Here is a 22,930-nt window from a genome sequence, read left to right on the forward strand (position 1 = left end):
ATGGCAGAAATCACCAGAAACACACAAGGAGTGTAAAATGTTCACATTTCGGAATATTTTAGCGTTGTAAATTGACCATATTTGGTTTCCAAAAAACTATTCCGCATAAGGTCAACGGTTCCTCGCGAAACCAGACACCGCGTAACACAACGCGTGCCGCTTCCATGAATAAAAACATATGTGTCCGAGAATTAATCTTCCGTCTTTTTCGAAATGTGAGCTTAGGACGACTCTGCTCAAACTCCTTAACTGCAAGCGTAACAACAACCTCAAGAAACCTTACCCCAGCACCCCGGGGTTGTAAGATTGCATGTAAACGCGTTTTTTTTTTTCGACCACGGCTAGGCTGGTTACCTCACCTACCGAGGGTCCTTACACCTCCATGTAAACAGGCCCTTATAAAGCCTAGTGGACCAATTATGGTCCATTATTCAATCAAAGGCTCTTCAAAGCGAATTTGCGATCAAATTTGCCGCTTAATCGGTTTTGAATAATTAATTATGTCTACGTATTCTGCCCGATATCATTTACACTACTAACGTAATACTTCCAGTGCAAAACTGCATAACATTTCTTTAAAAATACAATGATATAATGAAAATACCGTAACCGGTTTACAATGTAATACAGCTATTACTATCAACAACACGGTAATTTATCCTCGTATGGGAGAGTGGGTAAACCTTTCATTCTTGGCAAGGGGGGATTCTGAGACCAAAATGTTCTAACAGCTAACTTACAACTTATTCCCTGACTTCGGCCGCTGCGCTATATCTTCATATGTTTATGTATCTATTTATAACCCGCCCATTAATTTTTGCGCCATTTCATTGGCTACTTTATGTCTCGTGGTGTGTTACCGGATAGGTATCACGCAATAACTCCCGTTTGCGTCGATATTTGTCCTGAAGAAACAAATTCAGCGGAAAAAGCCACCTCAAGAATTTTACTAGTCATCTGTTACGTGGAGGAAAGATAACGTCTTTTTTTAGATTCCAGTGATGTGTGACATTAAACGCTGGTCGTAAATGCTGTTCCAGAAAGCACAAAAAGATCAACAGTGGTTTTTGTTTGTTTGTTTGTTTGTTTTTTATGAGCGATTTTGCGCAGTATGAAAATTAATGCGAGGGTTATAAAACAAATAAATCCCCTTTCTGGTTTGCTTGTCGGCTAATAATGTACCTGGCCTGAGAGATTGTCTTAAAATATCACATTTACGCTAAAAGTTTCGCTTCTCGGCCAAATATTCTTTTTTCAAACACGCTAGCCGCCTGAAGGGGTTTATTTACTTAAGTTCAGTATTACTCTCGAAATTGTTTTATTGAGAAAGTTCTGTTCCATAGTGTCGCTATCGAGCCCGTTTCAAAAGTTGAATAAAGATCAGAAACAAGAAAAAACAGCAAAAGAAACGGTGGAAGAGCCTATTGCGCCAACTACATTTATGAGTTGATAAAGAATTATACCGGATTCTTTATTATTGGCTCTTCAGCTAAAGTGTAATTTTTCCAAACGTAATGCATCTCGGAATATTTATTTATTTCAACAGCCGTGATTTTCTGCTTTGAGTACAGCAAGCAGTTACCTTTAGCGTTAGCACACCAACTACCGATTTTCTTGGGGTTGCACATCACAAACGCCTGACAAAATGCATCTTCACCACAATAGGAAATACACTCGGAAATATTGGAAACCTGCTTCTCATCACGGCGTTGCTGAACTTCTTTGACTTTGAGATCTTTCAGAACAAAATTTTCCTTTAATCGTTGCAGTCTCGACAGGAACACCACCAGTTTGGAATTCGTTTTAAGCGCTGTAAGATCCTTTGTCGTGTCGAGAAGCTTGCACCCCCTCCGCGCAGAATGCTGGACTGCCACGCACTTCTCATCTAAGAGACAAATAGCTCTACAATCTCTCTCATCCACGTTTGTCAAATATCTATAGCCTAAAAGAAAGCAGAAAATGAAAATTTTTCACTCAGAGTTGTGTTAACAGTTCTAAAACCCTCGGAAAGTTATCAAATGTCCTACTGAAGAGTATTATTAAAAAGTGTAATGATGGGCATCCTTGCACAATTTGTTTTGTTTCTTTACCTTTTTTATTGATTAATATACTTGCATGCGTGGAAGAAATCAAATTTTAGCTGATCGGCACACTATAAATCTGGCTCGTGAGAGAGCACCCTTAAAAACAAAATTCCAGGTAACTATTGCACTATCCAAAAAGCTTGAAGAAGTATGTTAACTTCTCCAAAGAAAGTCTTAGACATTAATTTTCAGAAGAGTTTTGACATCTTGTGAAACCCTTATGAAATTTCCGCAATCCCTATCCAAAGGCAAGTGTAAAAAATGTCGCGAAAAAGTCCACGTTATAACAAAATTATCTTGCGGTTTCAAACTTTATCAAAATTCCTATATCTTTCTGATGATGTAAAAGTTTTACACACAAAAACAAACAATCAAAATAAATTCGGCAACATTACCAAAAGTCGTTACTCCAATGTTTTCCAGTGAAATGCCCAAATGAATGTCGTCGTCACAAGAATCTACCCGTCCCTCTTTTTTTAGAGCTTGGCAATAATTTTTTGAGGCATTCTTGATCATCTCACGCACAACATCCAAGTTGACGCCAGGAAGATGCTTGGAATATCTCTCAGTAAACAGGTTATGGATGGGCGTTAGAGTGTACTTTATTGGAACTGGATTCTCTTGGACAGAGGAAGCCCACGTCATAGCATCGCCGTTGCTCGGGGGAGCTGCTCCTACAGTGATTGTGCTTGTCTCCACAGACTTCTGAAAGTTGTGAACAGCAGATCTTTGCTCTGAGTCCATTGAAAATCCCCCTCCAATACTGAAAAGCCCTGAATAGCTAGCTTGTGCTTCTACACTAATTTTCTGGCTCCTGAGCTCTGAGTACTTTGTTTGACTCATTTTATGGTTCTTCATGAATCGCGCTCCAAACGTAACCTCTGACAGGTAATGAGTTCCGTAATATTTGGTGAACTCAAAGACTGCATCACTGTTACCGTTTGAGTTGGATAGTCTCTTTGCCCAGCTTACAAACCCTGGATGAAAAGGAGGGGGATCCGTTTCGTCCATTTTGCTGAAATAATAACGGCACTGAGCCTGCGAAATGATGTACAGGTACTCTCCTGACGACATTTGTGCCACAGATTCTTTGTAGCTTGCGCTTGCGCTAAATTTAAAGCCCCATCCACCTCCTATGGTATGAAGAACATTGGTTTAGTTTTAGTCGTCTATTGGCACCGGAATAGTGAAGGTTTGTTGTTTTTCGCTTACGGTCCACCCAAACAGAGCATTTGGATATCAACTGAATGAGTGCCTGCCTGTTCGTATGATGGTAAGGAAATCATGGGAGGCGAGGAATTTACGTTTGCCTCGTTATCCTTAACTTTTGACAAGATCAAATAATGGTAATTTTCTGACTGTCATAAAGTTCCAGCCTCAAACATCTTACATGGTTTCAATAGGAGAGGAATTCATTAATGTTAAATAGGCAAACGCTAATAAAAAAATTGATCCCCTCTTGTGCCGAGGTAAAGTACAGTTAAAAAGTTTGGATATCCATGTGATTTCATCGAACATCTACATCTTTTTCCAGACCTAGGTATATCAAAAAATTCTTTCAAAAACTGGGAACAAGAGTAAATGAGAGTCACTTAACGGTTGTTAAATTTTCCTGTTGTTGCTGATTCTGAAACGAGTTACTCACACAATCATATGAGCGAAAAACACGAAGTTATAAGAGAAATCAGAGGAGTATAAGCAACGAATGTGAAAAAATTTCGCAACGAGCTTTGTCAGGGACAAATCAAGAGACAAAATAGTATTTTTGAAACCCACCTTCAATGTTAGCAGATGCCTCAAGAGACTTGGACATCTCCAGTCTGGTCCGCACAAGTTTGGAAGAGAACGATGTTTCACAGGACACGTCAGGTACAACAACCAAGCCTTCCGGGACGCTGTAACGACAGTCAGAAGTCTGCTTTGCAGAAGTGTAGTCTGTCATGAATATTGGGTGAGTGAAGCCGGGGATCGTGGCCTATTGCCAGTGGATAGCCCTTTAAAACGTCATAGCCAAAGAGGGCGTAATCAAGATCCGGAAAGGATCGCTTCCAGTGAGGATTTTGGCATTCTTGAAGCAGATTGTCTAGCCGTACTCCTAATATGGGTATAAGAATTGTGGTAAGTGCAATGATAAGGTAATTATGTGGGAATCATTTCGTAGCTTCTATCTTTTCCTTGTCCAAGAATAGATTTGGACCTTCGAGGGGTCAGTAAACAATTTTTATGAGCAAGAAAAACAAGCGCAAATGTCTTTTTCCAGTCAAGTAGCTAATTTAACTTTTGGGCTCATTTAATTAGATTCATTCTCTGTGACAACAGAGATTTTATGGGATTTGAGTAGATGAAAGTAAGGTAATGCTTTTTTTAAGAATTAAAATTTCCAAATTTTAGTCTTCTTCATTACTATGTGTTTAAGGGGTTCCTAGAATCTCGTGGAGTTTTAAACACGCAACTGAATTAAATGTACATTTTTTCATATGCTTAAATGATTATTCAACAATAATGCCCTCTTCGGGGATTAATTGTTAAATAAACGTTTTCACTCTTTCGAAGTTTTCTTTTATTCCATTCACGTTCTTACCGAAGTCTAAAGATGCTTTCCCGTCTTTTCCTTGTGCCAACGGCATCTGTAAATTGAGCGACTTACTCTGAGCCGATTGAGATGATTCACTCAGACCAGAAGAGTTACTATAAATTGAACAACAGCAACAAAAGCGGTAAATTTGGCACACGACACTCCAAGTACGTGCAGGGAGGCATTCCCATCCTCCGCATCCAGACCGCACCGCGAAATTTGATTTAAATTATTTTCCCTGTTTCTATTCTCTCCTCCAGTCTGGAGGCAAATAGAGTTTTCATGTAATTAAAAGAGCTTTAATCGCTTAATTCTGACGACCTACAGTCGCGTCACAACAAGGACTACTTGGCTGCACATCTAATCTCAGTATAGGTGTTTATATATACTTCAGGAGACTTTCATTAACTAATTTTTCCCTAGTAATGAATTAAGAAGTGAATCGAAATCGATTTTTACTGTCTATGGTTCCCTTTTCATAATTCGCTCGGAAGTATGCCAAATTTGCAACACTATTTGATTGAAGTGGCTTTAGAAATATCTAACATGCCGTTACCGCCAGTCACAGCTATTTAGGAGATTTATGATGATGAAGGAGTAGAGAGTATCTGTACCATGTGTTCTTTACGTGTTTTACAAGCATCCTACCTTTGAGATTGGGAGGCATACACGAATGTTATTAGCACAGCCACAGCTATAACCAGTATCACGAAAATTGCTGATTTCCATTTCTTCCTTACTAGATTCTGGAAAACAACCGGAAAGTGGGAAGAGATTCATTTAATTTACTACATAATCCCGTGCTCCTGCACTTGAAAATACAAGGAGGTAGATTTTCCTAAACTGTGATTTGTTGCTTTGTTTTGGTCTCATTACCTTTCCTGGTGGATGATACTGGAAAGTTGAAGGAACAAACCATAAGTTTCCAGGTTTCAGAGAATTCATTGGAAGAACCGTAGAGTCACATATCTATATATATTTGAATTGAAGCGTGGTACCATGGCTTGGTTGACATATGTATATGAGAAAAACATTATAGACTTCGAAAGGCACAAATATTATATACTTTGGTAGTTAACGTTTCGCCGGTTAGGGCTTCATTAGCACAAAGTTATGCAAACTAAGGCTAGTTAGACTTATATAATAGGCTGCTAAGGTTCGTTAACTTGAAGTCTTACTCTGTTGTTAGAGTTGTTACTTGTGATTGTTGAAATGGAGGAAATGATGATAATAATAAAAAAAAAATGAATTATTTTATTATTATTGCTAACCATTATTTTGATGAGGGAAATGCGTTCGTGTAGGTGACAATAAGGATTGGAGCAGGTTGTGCCGGCTTTAGTCTTTCTATCTAGGGGTTAACTTTTAAAGCCTACAAAACACTTGATCACATGTAAAAGACTCTTAAAAGGAGTCAAGAGTCCTCCGGCATGAAAATCATTGAATCAATTCAATCATTCAAATGAAAGAAGATCTATGATCGTGCATATTTTCACGCGAGTTACAGCTACACCAACCTTAGACTTCCGATAAAGAGTTGGATTATCCACTTCGCCAATCTGACTCTGTAAGGCCTCAATCTGTCTCTCTTGTGATTCCACAGTACGCGAGGTTTTGTCCACCTCGTCTTTCAATGCGATGTTTTCCATGTAGCGGGCTGCTGGACCCTGATTTAAATGAGTGGAACAAACGTATTTACCTTCAGCAAGAGAAAACTATCCCTATGACCCCTTTAGATTGCCCAGCGTCTAATTGCTCCTTACAAAATCACCCCTGAATCAAACATTCACGAGAATAAAGGAAATTATCACCCGCTAAGGAAGCTCTTGATTGTCAATCAAATTCTCCTTGTCATGGTAAAGAACAGCAAGGAGAATATACATACTGATGTTACAGTGTAAAGGGTTAAACCGTTAAAACCATTACAGGAATTTTGCCTTTTAGTTTTATACGGACGCTAAAGTTAGTTTCACCAGACGTGCGTGCTGCAAACTGTCGCTTAAAAAAAATACATTTTCCTTTGTACAGAAAATCGAGATCGCAGTCTCATCCTTATTACCAAATAAAAACCAAGGCGGCAAGTTTCTAAAGAAACTGTGGTGCTGCGTCGGTGAGAGATATATACAATATAATTTGGTTTTATTAACTGAATTGATTGAGTAAATTGGCCAGCGTAAAGAGTTTCTAAAACTGACGTTTCGAGCGGTAGCGTCGAAGCGAATGCTGAAGGCCCCTGACGAAGGGATGAAGCTCGAAACGTCAACTTAAAAAAACTCTTTACTGTGGCTCATTCACATTATCGACGCGGTTTATAAAACCAACTTATCAAATAAAAATAATTTGACAGCAGCTCTAATAATCTCAGCTGGAGTTTATAGCCCATTATAAAGGCTTGGATATAAATATATTAATCAGATGATGCGTATTATACAAGATTTAGTGGATTTCTGATACAACCAAACTTCTAAGAAGCAGTCCTCGGCTTCAAAAGAGAATGGAAAACACTATAACGGACGTAAATTTTTCACTCGCTTTTCTATATAACAGGCGAACAAGAATTTCTGAATTGGCCATATCAACTGAAGAGCACCTACGACCAATCCTAGGTCATTAGGTTCAAGTTCTTCAACAATAACTCTACACGACGCGGGGTTGATTTGCATAGCGAAGTTGTTGACATAAGTTCGCTTTAACCTTCCACGAGTGAAATTAAAAAACAAAAACAAAAAACAAACTATACGCTGGATGGATGCTGAGGACATTAGAAACCTCTACCAAGGCTGCATGTTTCACATATAAGTACCTCTATGTATTTCCATGGGATTTCGTTATGATCTCGCCTTGGTGTGACTGTAATGATCAGCGATAAGATTTCACCGATAGTGAAAGTCGCTGAAACTGTAAACAAACGGTATGTCTAGAAATTCTATACCATAAATGCTCCAATCCGAAGGCAACAGGTTGCTTATCAGTCGATGAGAATTATCACTTGTTGTACAGCGCTAATAATGGTTGAGATAATTAGCAACTGTTTCGTTTGAAGCATCTCAAATAGGCGTCGGTATCTATTCAATCTGTGTTATATCGACAAAAATCGTCCATTTGCTACTGAAATCAAGATTACTTGCTCAACCCTAAATTTAGAAATGTGTTGTGCATAAAGTGAGCCCGCTTTTAGTTGCATACCTACCTTACTCATGATTCAGGCCACTTTCAAACTCTCCTATGATTTTGGTCTTCAAGCCGTAGCTATTGCGCTAACAAGAATCTAGGCTAGAATAGATTTACCCGGAGTGACCGACACTACAAATGGTCATGGGTGGAGTTTCTTAGAAATACGGAGGCCGTGATGATACAATGGGACTTTCCCTATGATTGCTCGTTAACAAATCAGCTCATATCTCAACCACTGAGTCAGGAATAACTAGATGACGCACTTTTCTTTCCGCATTCTCATCTAATGACATAACATCAGAGACATATTGATAGGCTGAGGGCCCAATTTAATTTCCGCTTCAGGCTATGGTGGATTCTTGGAACTGAAACGGATGGATATTCAAAATGTTTTTCTTGATAAAAATTTGGTGACTTGAACGATGCTAGTGACTCATAACTGTTAAGTGAACCTTTATATAAAACAGCAGACAAAAAAACATGAGTGCAGATTCGAGGAGTCAAACGTGACACCTTAAATATAATTTCGTGATGAAACTGTCTGAGAAAAGATATTTGATAGGATGAAAGTTTGAAATAATTGTAAAAACCTCTTAGGAGCGAAAATAAATTAATTTACGGACGCACCGCTTCCGACCGTTAATGTTGTGTGCTTATTAATTTTTTGTTCAGCTTAAAAACGTATCCCCGAAAAAAACTGGCAGGCCCTGATTAAAAACAACAACAATCGATCTCATTGCTTGTCAGTTTGTGATAGCAGGCAAATGTGAGGTTAAAATGACTTCATATTGGCACATATATGATATTTCGTTTTTTTTATGCACCGATAATAAGTTATAAGACATATGCTAAAACATGAGTAGTGAATACCATGCAGAGCGATTCCACAATTCCGTCCTAGTCAAATGCGCTACTGTTTTTGCTCTAAGTGTGCATTTTTTCGGTTAAACCTTTCCCTGATTGTGTGACATTTCGTTGGCAGATAGCCTAAAATAGCTAATTTCTGAAGTCATTGTTAAAATTCGTATTTTCAGACCCTAAAACATTTTTTTCAATTTAACTTAGACTTGGTTTTTACCTAGAGCATTACCTAGAGCATTTTACCTAGAGCATTTATTATAGAGTATGAGGCCAAGCGTTCAAGTTAGCCGTAAATGTGGTTCAGAAAACGCCTCTCATACCTATAGTAAATTAAAACACCAACATTTCTCCTATTATCATCCCTATTGCAGATCAATTATTTTATGATCTAAAAAATTAAAACGGTTTTGTTTTCCTGTGTCTTCCCCAACGTGGTCCGAAGAAATAAACTGAAAACTGATCAACAAGCATTTTAATTTATTCGGTTTTCGTCGTGGGGTTATCATTGGAATGCCTTATCTTCCATCTTATGGGCTTTCTTTAGACGAATCTTCAGGCCCCGGTTGTTCCAAGGGTGTAACGCTATGCGTAGGAGAAATTTATATCTGGTGAATAGCGCAATAAGTTGTGTTAACACTTATTTACTGGATAGTGATTTATCCGTCTGATAGCTTTATCCGCCATATGAACAACAGGGCCGCGATAAATTGATGGTTAAGCGTTCTTTGTCAAACTTACACATAAACAGAGGAAAACAATGATTCAGAAAAGCAAGGTTTAATAAATCACTGATGTTACAAACATCGTATTTACATCCTCCACCCCTTCCCCGTAATATTAAACAATTACATGGCATTACATAACGGTTTGTGCTCTCTGACCAATCAAGAACATTAAAACATGATAATACAACACACAATGCTATTTCACTCAAACAAGCAAATTTTTTTCTTTTTGGGCATACTCGTGATCTTCGGACATTTTCCGAAGTTAATTTTTTTTCGATCTGCATCCTGTCATTATTATTATTTTACCGAAGGCTTAGAAGAGAATATATTCGGTGCATAAATACAATGTTACTCTTTTATTCTCACAGACATTACCTCAGCAAACAGGTTTTACCCTACCAAATAGGTTTTACCCTAGTAAACAGGTTTTACCCTAACAAGCAGGTTCAAGTTTAGCCTAGCAAACAGGTTTTTCGTAAACGCCCCTAGAATCTCTCTAATCATCGGCATCCATTTTCAAAGAAATTCACGTAACCAGCTCAAAGGACTGGACGGATTTATTCCTTCGCTACTTGTAATCTGGTTTCAATTGGAGAAACCAAACCATGCCTTTTTTCTTCAGCATATGTTGTGCTCTTAAGATAAACAATTGGCTATTTGAGGTGAGACGCGGTTTGGGTTTACGTGATTTGGAGCCCTGCGGAATATTAGCTTTGATGTACCTCCTCTTAATTGTGACATTCGTATGATGTAAATTATAGGATTTATTATAGAGTTGAGAATCAAAATTGTCATTGTTACCATAACAACATCAAAAAATGACTGGCGTGAAAGGCTTAAAATAAGGTCCGAAAAATTGATATCTTCCCAATACACTAACCTCGGCATGAAAGTTAACAATGATGCAAGGGTAGCAATGAACAGTGTTGTGGTCAGTTTTCTTTCCCTTAGGCTGACCGCACCATGGTGTTGAAGATGACGACTGCACCGGATTTTGATGTAAATTGAGACATAACATACAAGTATAACAGAAAGAAGAGAACACAAATATATGAAACGGATTAGGAATGGATGGACCCCAGAATAAAACGCGATACTATACATGGCTAAGGGGATTACCCAATTGACAGATATCATCACTCCATAAACCCATTTCCTTATGAAACGATGCTTGAAAGGACGAAATGTTGCGTGTACTCGTTCTAATGCAATGACCGCGAGGTTATTAAGAGAGATCTGATAAACTCCATGACCCACATATATTTGAAGGGAAGGTAACCAATCGAAATAAGACCTTGACTCCCACTGACGACAGAACTCGCTCCCATACATTTCGATGATCATAGGCCCTACGATCGCCCCCACCAAGAGATCCACTACCCCAAGATGAATGATCAAGTACGTGCTTCTGCTCTGTAGCTGGCGCTGCTTCACAAATACAATAATGGTGATGATATTAAGGATGACTGCGGCCAGACATTCAATGCCGAAGACAGCGAGCCATGAAATGCAGTGGGAGGCAGAAATCTGCATCCAGTCCGTAGCGTTGGTTTTGTTGTAAGCCATTTACCTTTCCTCAGATATTTGCAATTTACCAAACGACCTATTAATAAAGAAAAATTGTTGAGGATTTTGTATCGATGAAACATTGATACAGTTTTCTACACAGTTTGCTGTGTTTTTTCTCTCTTTTTTAATGTTCCGGGGTTAATACAGCCGCATAGCAGAAAAGAAACGTTATTCTTTCTGGAGTGCCTTGCCACAGAGAATAAACAGCGATAGACTTTAACCTAAGACATCTTAAGATTCCATGAAATGATGTCTAAAGATCTGTATTTAGCCAACATTCATGAGGAGTGACTATAAAGGCGCTGCTTTCGTTTTCTACGTTTCTTCTTCAATAGCAAGCATATTTAAAACAAGGAAGTGGAAAATTGTCTCTAACCCTTATAAGATAACAAAACATCTAATAGTTTGATAGAAATAGAAAATCGTCATACTTTGAATTTGGTGACTTAAAGCCGGATAAATGGATGCATACGTAAGGATGACAACTTTTTAAGCTTGGACAGCCCCCAGTCTTTAGCTTAACGATTGTGATACGAAATGGATTTGTCCCCGAGTGGAACATATCTTAATAAAGTTCTCTATCTAATTAAAAAAAATGGGAAAAATAACAAGTAAATTACCCTTACACAGGTGAGCAGGAAAGACAAAAAGTTTAGTTAAGAGGAGTCGACCCTCGACGCGATGGATGTTTTAATTTTTTATCGCTCATTTTTTTTTCCTTTATTTTCTCTTAAGTATTTTTGCAAACACTTAAAATTTTTAATTAAAATTTCTAATTTTCTTTGAATCATTTGTTATTTTTAGACAAGCCTTTGTTTCAACTTTGAGGTTATGACCGACCGCATCAAAACATTTTCTTTTTATTAACGCTTTTCCATTTGACAGTTGGGAAATCTACATTTTTAATTCATTTAATAATTTGCAATGATATTGTAAGCGTGTCAAACTGTAGCCGGCAAAATAAAGGGCATCATAATGCCGTTAAGCAAACAGTAAGATGGAAAAAAATTAAAAACAAATAAACACTATTGCAAGACTTCCTCTTCTTGGCATTTTCACTGAGTGTAATGAAACCTGATTTTACCTATGCTTTACTCTTCTTTCACTTTTCTTGGATCTGAAGTGGACTCAACTACTGTTATTCCATGGTCTGAAAATTTTATTTCCTTGCCAATACTGAGAGCGAAACAGTATGCATTCGATCCAGTCAATTTTGGTATCTAAGGAGAGTAATTTAGTTTGATTTTAAAACCTTATGTCATCTGTTAATATTGACACCGGTTTGACTGAATTTTTTGACAGCGGTTCCGGCATCGTTCTGTTTGGACAACTTAAAGCCGCCAGTGTATGTAAACATATATATGACCATACATATATATGACCAAATTTGTTGTTTGCAGAACCCACACTAATTTTTCGAGAGAGTATTAAATCCACTTTCACGTATACGTTTATGTTTCATCCAAAATTGAAGTTATGCGCCTGCGCTGGTAGACACTAAGCTATACTGGAAAAGTAGATAATTTAGTGTAAACAACTGAGTTGAAAACGTAAATTGGCCACCGTAAAGAGTGAAAAAAATCTTTCCCGATCCACAACTATGCACAACCGTCTCTACAGACCTGCACACCTGTGTCTAGATACTATTTAAAAAGTTAAAAGCTACTAATTTGTGCGCCTTTTTTGGATGAATTTGGTTGCATATTTGCTGACATACTTCAGTATGGGCCATTGCACATATTTTTCGTAGTTAAACGTCAGTGAGAGTTTGCAAAGAAAAATTGACGCAATCAACTAGTCGTTCAAACTAATTTTCGAACCCGACACTTAATATGAGTCAAATGAAAACTTGAATTTGGAACATACTGAAAGCAAAAATTGCATCGTTTTGTTTGCAGAAACGTTTTAGCTCAAGAAAGCTAAGAATTTTGAGTAACTTTAAATGAACTAAAGCGAAATGTGACCATGCATTCAAAAGGATTCTTTTACTCTTCATTGAAACAGAAAATCAAATTGTCATTTACATGCATCAAGAGAAAGTTTGTTTCTTGTGATATATCAAAATGACTTCAGTAATAAGAAACTACATAAGGAAACCACAAAGTTATTGTGGTTATTATTATTGAAACCACAATACTTTCCGACCCAAGCTAAAAATAACTTTTGTGAAATCGACATTCTACTTAAATACTCGCCTTTCATAATATTTTTTGTGTCTTACGTCACCACTTCAATAACCAAAGAAATTACTTAGGGGATATTTGATACTTCCCACCTTTCTTGTCGAGTTAATGCTTTACTTTAAAAACACGCTACTAAAGATCACGCAATGGAATATCCAGGTAGTTAAAGCAAGAATGTGTATAATTCGGACATGTAGACGCGAGCTGGCGGTACTATACGAATCGTGCAATCTGTTAGCGGTATCTCACACCACGGACACATTTTTTTTTCCAATACGCACGTCCCAACTGGTGAATAACATGCATGTATTTATAACAGATGCCCAAAGCATGCCATACCTAAAAGTAAGTCAAACAACGCAGGAAGTTTTATCACTTCTCAAAGCTTTTAATGATTTCATTTTACTTTTGACAATCAATGCTCACACAAATGCCCTTTACCAGAATATCACTCTCATCACTAAGTTACATGATGGAATAAACTTGGTTAGCCCATGGTCCGCCTTCCCCATCCTGCTTACAAGACGTGGATTTTCCATATTTGGCGAAGGTCACTGGCGCAGTAGCACTTGATGCACACCAGCCACCATTCTGAACTGCAAACATTTTGTAACCCGCTCTCGTGGCAGCTACGGCGCATTTTGCAATAGCATCTTTTCTATTCCAGTAAAGTCCATCCAGGATAGAATCTTTTCCTTCAAGCGTCTGGATTGCACGTTTAGAGGTGTCTTTATAGCACCCACTGGATTTGTAGTCTAAAGAACAAAGAAAAAATCAACTTCTCTGTTAAGTGGGAGGCAATATCGTAGTCGCCTTTCGGTCTATCTATATCCAGTCGTGCCGACTCTAGCGCAGAAATGTAAAAGCAATTACTTTTATTCAAATTAAACTGCGTCCAACCTGAACATCAGTTTTGCCTTAAGTTTCACGAGACCTCCCTTATAACAGAAATCAAAATTAAAAAATGGATAAATAGAACTCAAAATTATTGAAAAAATGTTTCCTAACCTCTTATGTGATACACTTGATTAGCCCAAGGTCCACCTTCTCCATCCTGCCTACAAGCAGACGATCTGCCATATTTGTTGAAAGTTTTAGCAGCCAAGAGACTAGATGCACACCACCCACCATCTTGAACTGCAAACACCTTAAATCCTCTCTTTTTAGCCGCGTAATAGCATTTCTTGATGGCGTTCTGCCTTGTTTGGTAGTTACCATCAAGGATGGGTTCTTTATTCTCGAGTGTTGGTATGGCGCGGCTACCACGATCTTGATAACACCCGACTGTTTCAAATTGAGGACCTATAAATTAAATTATTTACGAATAAGACATGATTCTCAAAGTCTAGAAAGAGCATATTTATCTTAAGTAGCATCCTACCACCAAGAGAGTATTAACTGCTATCAGTTTATATTCTCTTGTTTTACACTAAACTCCAGTGGTGACTAATCTTCCTCAATAATTTATTTTTCACAGACATAAGGTCAAATATTTAACTTTACTGCAAAATATATTTTCTCATAATGTGACCAAATGTTATGGTACTTTTTTTAATTGATCTTAATGCATGGATCAAGGCTGAATATCCCAGATTCAACAAAACGTATAAAATTTATGCATGGAAAAACTCTTGTTTCAGCCTTATATTTTCTCCATCTTAAAGAAAATAACTCTTCTCATTTGCAGACTACAAATTTAGTAATTTACCTTTCAATTCATAAACCTGATTGGCCCAAGGTCCGCCTTCACCATCCGACCGACAAGCAGACGATCTGCCATACTTGTTGAACGTCTCCTCGGCCAATCTGCTCGACGCACACCATCCACCATTCTGAACTGCAAACATGCTGTAACCCGCTCTCATAGCAGCCACGGCACATTTTGCGATAGGGTCTTTTCGTTGCCCGTAACTGCCATCAAGAATAGGATCTTTTCCTTCTAACGTATCGATTGCACGAACGTGGGTGTCTTTATAGCAACCAAAACTTTCGTAATCTGAAATCAGACAAGCGTAAAACAGGTTTCGGTGAAGTTAATAACAATCAGGGTTTGAGCCAAGAGATAAATCATTTTTGTGAAGGATGACTACTACCTCAAGTTACTTAATAAATCAAAGGTCTCGCCAGGTCAGGCGTACTTGTTTTGGTAAAAAAAAAAAAACGTAAGAAACAAATAAAAAAACACAAAATCAAAACAGATACATCAAGACATATCTCAGTGACCTCATATGAAAAAATAATGTTTGAATGTTCTTTGTTTTCAGCCTCCCTATTTTGAGGTCGTTCTATAGTGGAATCCAAATAACTATGCAATTCATAGTAAATATTGTAAATAATAGCTAACCTTTGATGTAATAAACTTGATTAGCCCAAGGTCCACCTTCTCCATCTTGCCTACAAGCAGACGATCTGCCATATTTGTTGAAAGTCTTAGTAGCCAGGAGACTAGATGCACACCACCCACCATTTTGAACTGCAAACACCTTAAATCCTCTCTTTTTAGCCGCGTAATAGCATTTCTTGATGGCGTTCTGCCTTGTTTGGTAGTTACCATCAAGGATGGGTTCTTTATTCTCGAGTGTTGGTATGGCGCGGCTACCACGATCTTGATAACACCCGACTGTTTCAAATTGAGGACCTATAAAATAAATTATTCATGAATTAGACATGATTCTCAAAGTCTAGAAAGAGCATATTTATCTCAAGTAGCATCCTACCACCAAAAGAGTATTAACTGCTATCAGTTTATATTCTCTTGTTTTACACTAAACTCCAGTGGTGACTAATCTTCCTCAATAATTTATTTTCCACAGACATAAGGGAAAATATTTAACTTTACTGCAAAATATATTTGCTCATTATAAGACCAAATGCTATGGTACTTTTTTTAATTGATCTTAATGCTTTGACCAAGGCTGAATATCCCAGATTCAACAAAACATATAAAATATATGCATGGAAAAGCTCTTGTTTCAGCCTTATATTTTCTCCATCTTAAAGAAAATAACTCTTCTCATTTGCAGACTACAAATTTAGTAATTTACCTTTCAATTCATAAACCTGATTGGCCCAAGGTCCGCCTTCACCATCCGACCGACAAGCAGACGATCTGCCATACTTGTTGAACGTCTCCTCGGCCAATCTGCTCGACGCACACCATCCACCATTCTGAACTGCAAACATGCTGTAACCCGCTCTCATAGCAGCCACGGCACATTTTGTGATAGGGTCTTTTCGTTGCCCGTAACTGCCATCAAGAATAGGATCTTTTCCTTCTAACGTATCGATTGCACGAACGTGGGTGTCTTTATAGCAACCAAAACTTTCGTAATCTGAAATCAGACAAGCGTAAAACAGGTTTCGGTGAAGTTAATAACAATCAGGGTTTGAGCCAAGAGATAAATCATTTTTGCGAAGGATGACTACTACCTCAAGTTACTTAATAAATCAAAGGTCTCGCCAGGTCAGGCGTACTTGTTTTGGTAAAAAAAAAAAAAAAAAAAAGGTAAGAAACAAATAAGAAAACACAAAATCAAAACAGATACATCAAGACATATCTCAGTGACCTCATATAAAAAGATAATATTTGAATGTACTTTGTTTTCAGCCTCCCTATTTTGAGGTCGTTCTATAGTGGTATCCAAATAACTATGCAATTTATAGTAAATATTGTAAATAATAGCTAACCTTTGATGTAATAAACTTGATTAGCCCAAGGTCCACCTTCTCCATCTTGCCTGCAAGCAGAAGATCTGCTATATTTGTTAAAAGTCTTAGCAGCCAGGAGACTAGATGCACACCACCCACCATTTTGAACTGCAAACACCTTAAATCCTCTCTTTTTAGCCGCGTAATAGCATTTCTTGATGGCGTTCTGCCTTGTTTGGTAGTTACCATCAAGGATGGGTTCTTTATTCTCGAGTGTTGGTATGGCGCGGCTACCACGATCTTGATAACACCCGACTGTTTCAAATTGAGGACCTATGAAATAAATTATTTACGAATAAGACATTATTCTCAAAGTCTAGAAAGAGCATATTTATCTTAAGTAGCATCCTACCACCAAGAGAGTATTAACTGCTATTAGTTTATATTCTCTTGTTTTACACTAAACTCCAGTGGTGACTAATCTTCCTCAATAATTTATTTCTCACAGACATAAGGTCAAATATTTAACTTTACTGCAAAATATATTTGCTCATAATGAGACCAAATGTTATGGTACTTTTTTTAATTGATCTTAATGCATGGATCAAGGCTGAATATCCCAGATTCAACAAAATGTATAAAATATATGCATAAAAAAACACTTGTTTCAGCCTTATATTTTCTCCATCTTAAAGAAAACAACTCTTCTCATTTGCGAACTACAAGTTTAGTAATTTACCTTTCAATTCATAAACCTGATTGGCCCAAGGTCCGCCTTCACCATCCGACCGACAAGCAGACGATCTACCATATTTGTTGAACGTCTCCTCGGCCAATCTGCTCGACGCACACCATCCACCATTCTGAACTGCAAACATGCTGTAACCCGCCCTCATAGCAGCCACGGCACATTTTGCGATAGGGTCTTTTCGTTGCCCGTAACTGCCATCAAGAATAGGATCTTTTCCTTCTAACGTATCGATTGCACGAACGTGGGTGTCTTTATAACAACCAAAACTTTCGTAATCTGAAATCAGACGAGCGCGAAACAGGTTTCCGTGAAGTTAATAACAATCAGGGTTTGAGCCAAGAGATAAATAATTTTTGTGAAGGATGATTTCTACCTTAGGTTACTTATTAAATCAAAGGTTTTGCCAGGTCAGGCGTACTTGTTTTTGTAAACAAATAAGGTAACAAAGAAACAAACAGACACAAAATCAAAACAGATACATCAAGACATATCTCAGTGACCTTTTATGGATAAATACTGTTTGAATGTTCTTTGTTTTCAGCCTCCGTATTTTGAGGTCGTTCTATAGTGGTATCCAAATAACTATGCAATTTTTAGTTAATATTGTAAATAATAGCTAACCTTTGATGTAATAAACTTGATTAGCCCAAGGTCCACCTTCTCCATCTTGCCTACAGGCAGACGATCTGCCATATTTGTTGAAAGTCTTAGCCGCTGAGAGACTAGATGCACACCACCCACCATCTTGAACTGCAAACACCTTAAATCCTCTCTTTTTAGCCGCGTAATAGCATTTCTTGATGGCTTTCTGCCTTGTTCGGTAGTTACCATCAAGGATGGATTCTTTATTCTCGAGTGTTGGTATGGCACGGCTACCACGATCTTGATAACACCCGACTGTTTCAAATCGAGGACCTATAAAATAAATTAGCCACAAATTGGACATTATTCTCAAAGTCTAGAAAGAGCATATTTATCTTAAGTAGCATTCTAACACCAAGAGAGTATTAACTGCTATCAGTATATATTCTCTTGTTTTACAGTAATCTCCAGTGGTGACTAATCTTACTAAATAATTTAATTTCCACAGACATAGGGGGAAAAAATTTAACATTACCGCAAAATATATTTCCTCATATTGAGACCAAATGTTATGGTACCTTTTTTAATTGATCTTAATGCATGGATCAAGGCTGAATATCCCAGATTAAAAAAAAAGTATAAAATATATGCATGGAAACACTCTTGTTTCAGCCTTATATTTTCTCCATCTTAAAGAAAACAACTCTTCTCATTTTCGAACTACAAGTTTAGTAATTTACCTTTCAATTCATAAACCTGATTTGCCCAAGGTCCGCCTTCACCATCCGACCAACAAGCAGACGATCTGCCATACTTGTTGAACGTCTCCTCGGCCAATCTGCTCGACGCACACCATCCACCATTCTGAACTGCAAACATGCTGTAACCCGCTCTCATAGCAGCCACGGCGCATTTTGTGATAGGGTCTTTTCGTTGCCTGTAACTACCATCAAGAATAGGATCTTTTCCTTCTAACGTATCGATTGCACGAACGTGGGTGTCTTTATAGCAACCAAAACTTTCGTAATCTGAAATCAGACAATCGTGAAACAGGTTTCGGTAAAGTTAATAACAATCAGGGTTTGAGCCAGGAGATAAATCATTTTTGTGAAGGATGACTTCTACCTTAGGTTACTTATTAAATCAAAGGTTTTGCCAGGTCAGGCGTACTTGTTTTTGTAAACAAATAAGGTAACAAAGAAACAAACAGACACAAAATCAAAACAGATACATTAAGACATATCTCAGTGACCTTTTATGGATAAATACTGTTTGAATGTTCTTTGTTTTCAGCCTCCCTATTTTGAGGTCGTTCTATCGTGGTATCCAAATAATTATGCAATTATAGTTAATATTGTAAATAATAGCTAACCTTTGATGTAATAAACTTGATTAGCCCAAGGTCCACCTTCTCCATCTTGCCTACAAGAAGATGATCTGCCATATTTATTGAAAGTCTTAGCAGCCAGGAGACTAGATGCACACCACCCACCATTTTGAACTGCAAACACCTTAAATCCTCTCTTTTTAGCTGCGTAATAGCATTTCTTGATGGCGTTCTGCCTTGTTTGGTAGTTACCATCAAGGATGGGATCTTGTCCCTCAAGCGTTGGTATAGCACGGGCACCACGATCTTGGTAACAGCCAATTGACCAATAATTATTTGACAATGCTGAGAAAATTGAACAAGCGTTATAGAGTGACATGGAATTTTGCACGCCAAGTCTCTCACGAGGCTACTTTGCTTTAAGAGGCCGGCGGGTGGGATGGAAATACGGATATCAGATGTCTAATTATGTTTTCTCGTTTGAACCCTTTTTTTTCTAATTCAGGCTAGCCCGAAGCTCTTTTTCCTTCTTCTCACGTTGAGTGAGTTTTCCACCTTTGAGTTGTTCGGTTGGAATGAAAAAATTGTTTAAAAGAATCAAGGAGCTTCGAAAAGCCAGCATCGGGTAAGTGAAACGGGAAATAGAAAATAAATAGCTAAAACATGCCTGTAGAGGCTGTTGATAGCGCTTAACGTCCGCGTATTCCTCAAATTTAACCGTTCGCAACGCAAGTCAGGTCGAGGTGGGTAACCGAGGCAACGAAAACTTGTTTAAAATAAATTTCTGATCTGAAGGAAGGATGACAAGGGCGTCCTTAGGTGACACATCTTCGCGTCGTGTTTTTGTTTGTTTTTGTTTGTTTTTTTTTTCCACGAAAACTAGAGGGCAACTAATTAAAAATTTTGAAAGAGAGACTGCTTGATCCGATCGAAACCTTAACGTGACTTTAGACGTTACATTTGGGGAATTTTACAGACCCTCCTGAAAATTTTATAAAGCAGTTTATAAAGCAGTTATATTGCAATAACTATTGAAACTTTTTTCAGGTTGGTTCTTAAATTACCTTAACTTGAGAAAACAGTTATTTGTTTTGTTCAGTGAATGAACTATCATTAATTATTCACTTGTCTCTTGTTCGCTGGTTCTGCAGTCGTGTGAAACTGCGAGAAGTAACACGTCAAATCCTTAATACATAGATACACCGAAAGACATATGGCTCTTTTGTGGCAAGAAATGCAACCACAAAAAAAATATATCATTAATTTCGAGGACCAAACTATTAAGCTAATCTAAAACGTAAATTGACGCGCAGAATACTCACCAACTTGCACAAAGATCAAAACAATCCCACAGAAAAAGACAGTGGCAATGGATGTATGATTCTTCGTCATAGTTCAATCGATATCTATTATAAGGGACGGAAAGATACAACTTTAACAATCCTGTTGACGTTTTTGTACCAGAAGCTTCAATGCTATTCAAAAACTATACAAATGAAATTTATTATGCTCGACCGTCGGTAAAGAGTAAGTTGGAAGCCAATCAAAATTGGCCACGCCTGATACGGGAAGTTAATATTAGGGGAAGTTGATATTACGAGATTTCCCTGTGGCAAAAAAACTCATTCATAAGACAACAGCGCGATTTTTTCTCAACCAAATAGAAAGTTGTTAAAGTTGCTGAACTATGTTATAGGTGGAATGTATTTTTATCTTTCCTTGGGAACTGAAGCTTAAACTGGCACAAACAATATTCACATTGATTGGCTGACTATTGGCTGAAGGCCAATATTTCTTGAGGCTCGACTGGCAAGTTCCTTGGTTACTTGGATAAAGCTACGCTATCAATAAGTGTTCCGCGTACATGCTTATGCATGAAATGGTGGAGACACAAAATTATATGCCCTATATAGAGGAAAGCAAATGGTTTTGAGTGATGTACGACTCATATTTATTGTAGGTCACAGTGGAGAGAAATCTGATCTGTATCTTTAGACTTTTTAACAAAATCGGACCACCGTGAAGCTGATGTTCGATTTGTTAGTCACATGTATGATTCGAATCAACAAATTTTTAGAAACGGATTTTACTATAAAAATTAACGTTGCTGAGAAGCAACGACGTTTCGATCGCTCAACGGTCATAATTAATTAAAAAAATGCTAATGAGATAATGACTAAAAATCTAAAATATTTACATAGAAACAATACGAGAAATTGAGGCAAGAAGGATAAAAAACGCCAAGGCGAAAGAAAAAATATTAAAAGTGAATCGATTAGATAAATACTTATGCACGGATCGAATCACTCTGTTTGTTCAGTTTTGGTTTAAGTTCGCGAATGAAAAGCATTTCAAAGATCAAACAGTCCAGTTTACTCTCACATTTTTTCCTTCAACTTGAAAATGACCATTGAGCAGTCGAAACGTCGTTGCTTTTTCACGTTAATTTTTAGTGTAAAAAAACATGTATATTTACACACCAAATTGGACCATGCGCACGCGTGCTATATTAAGGAGACCAGCTTAGACTACAGACGAAAAGGTTATTGAATGCTCAATTGCGGCAAGTTAGATTCCATTTCCGAGTGCGAGTTTAATATTTTTTTGCTCTTTGCGCGAGCAGGCGGTACCATGCAAATCCTGCGATCAGCGCCTTCAGTCACACAGCCTACCTCTCCTCGATCATGTCAAGAGAAAAAAATTGCAGTACATCATATATGTTGCATTTGAAACAGCACGCTAGATCGTAATTTGGGGTTTTTCGTGTACCTGTGACCATAGTATTCTTCTTGAGTTCAAAAGTGGAGAAATTTATCTTCTCAGCATTTTCGACTAGTCAGGAGCCCACCACTTGGGCCCATCACTTGGGCTCCTGACGACTAGTTGACCTTTTTCTGATACAGATGTCGCGCAAACTTGTTATTCCAACATCTATACATTTCAACTGCCGCAAATTAATGTAACATATACTAAATTATCAACTACGTTTACGCAGTGAGGTGTTTCGATACCGATATTGAATATTCGATACCGTCATTACCGAAGTCGGATCGAAAAATCTCAAATACTTACGACTCAGGTGCCATGACATCGGAGGAACGCATTTCAAAAAACGCAAAGGCGGCTAAGACTATCACTATTGTTAAGTCCACTATTTTGTTTTTCTGAATGCCGCTAATTCTACTAAGTTGAACCTCGATGATCGGTTTGCGGCAAAAAGTGTTTGGAGGCTTTGGAGGGTGTTTCGTGTTGCCCTCCACAAATTCGGCAATGAATCCTACTTTGTTTTTATTCTTCAATAAAGAGTTTCGCGAATCGTTTATAAAGCTGCTGTTCTTCCAATTGGGCATGTCATCGTTTTAATGAATATGATGCGCTCCGAACTATTTACATCCGGGTGCGTATAAAACACTAAAACGAGCGGCCATTGCAGTGAATAAAGGAAAAC

The 22,930-nt window shown here is 37.8% G+C and overlaps 2 protein-coding genes and 1 non-coding gene across 4 annotated transcripts; all 3 read right to left on the reverse strand.

The window, feature by feature from the left end:
* Positions 1-456: 456 nt before the first annotated feature.
* On the reverse strand, positions 457-7,983 carry LOC113669881 (uncharacterized). Its single transcript, XR_016184671.1, has 7 exons — positions 7,850-7,983; positions 6,177-6,326; positions 5,308-5,405; positions 4,666-4,772; positions 3,861-4,179; positions 2,480-3,217; positions 457-1,942 (listed from the first exon to the last, which is right to left on the reverse strand). It is a non-coding gene; the product is annotated as an uncharacterized LOC113669881 (transcript).
* Positions 7,984-9,916: 1,933 nt separating this feature from the next.
* On the reverse strand, positions 9,917-11,683 carry LOC113669908 (uncharacterized). Of its 2 annotated transcripts, none has more exons than XM_089199241.1 (2): positions 11,618-11,683; positions 9,917-11,025 (listed from the first exon to the last, which is right to left on the reverse strand). In XM_089199241.1, exon 2 carries the CDS (start codon positions 10,986-10,988, stop codon positions 10,059-10,061), a length of 930 nt encoding a protein of 309 aa, XP_089055367.1. In that variant the 5' UTR covers positions 10,989-11,025; positions 11,618-11,683; the 3' UTR covers positions 9,917-10,058. The 2 variants fall into 2 exon arrangements, with proteins under 2 accessions (XP_089055367.1, XP_027041797.2); XM_027185996.2 differs by lacking the exon at positions 11,618-11,683 and adding an exon at positions 11,423-11,519.
* A 1,858-nt stretch (positions 11,684-13,541) lies between these two features.
* Positions 13,542-20,981, reverse strand: LOC113669882 (uncharacterized). Its single transcript, XM_089199242.1, has 11 exons — positions 20,805-20,981; positions 19,528-19,827; positions 18,896-19,183; positions 18,195-18,488; positions 17,562-17,849; positions 16,862-17,155; positions 16,219-16,506; positions 15,519-15,812; positions 14,883-15,170; positions 14,183-14,476; positions 13,542-13,929 (listed from the first exon to the last, which is right to left on the reverse strand). The coding sequence occupies exons 1-11, from the start codon at positions 20,872-20,874 to the stop codon at positions 13,640-13,642; spliced, it is 2,988 nt and encodes a 995-aa protein (XP_089055368.1). The 5' UTR covers positions 20,875-20,981; the 3' UTR covers positions 13,542-13,639.
* Positions 20,982-22,930: the final 1,949 nt, after the last annotated feature.

The sequence above is a fragment of the Pocillopora damicornis genome, chromosome 3, assembly GCF_964200805.1.
Source record: "Pocillopora damicornis chromosome 3, jaPocDami1.2, whole genome shotgun sequence".
NCBI classification, from domain to species: Eukaryota; Metazoa; Cnidaria; class Anthozoa; order Scleractinia; family Pocilloporidae; genus Pocillopora; species Pocillopora damicornis.

What these genes read in the sequence shown, in the direction of transcription:
- LOC113669908 (XM_089199241.1), bottom strand. Translation starts at nt 10,988, where the DNA reads ATGGCTTACAACAAAACCAACGCTACGGACTGGATGCAGATTTCTGCC.
- LOC113669882 (XM_089199242.1), bottom strand. Translation starts at nt 20,874, where the DNA reads ATGACGAAGAATCATACATCCATTGCCACTGTCTTTTTCTGTGGGATT. An exon ending in TTTGATCTTTGTGCAAGTTG is followed by an intron (nt 19,828 to 20,804) that starts GTGAGTATTCTG and finishes CAATTTTCTCAG; the next exon opens with CATTGTCAAATAATTATTGG. An exon ending in TCAAGTTTATTACATCAAAG is followed by an intron (nt 17,850 to 18,194) that starts GTTAGCTATTAT and finishes GTCTGATTTCAG; the next exon opens with ATTACGAAAGTTTTGGTTGT.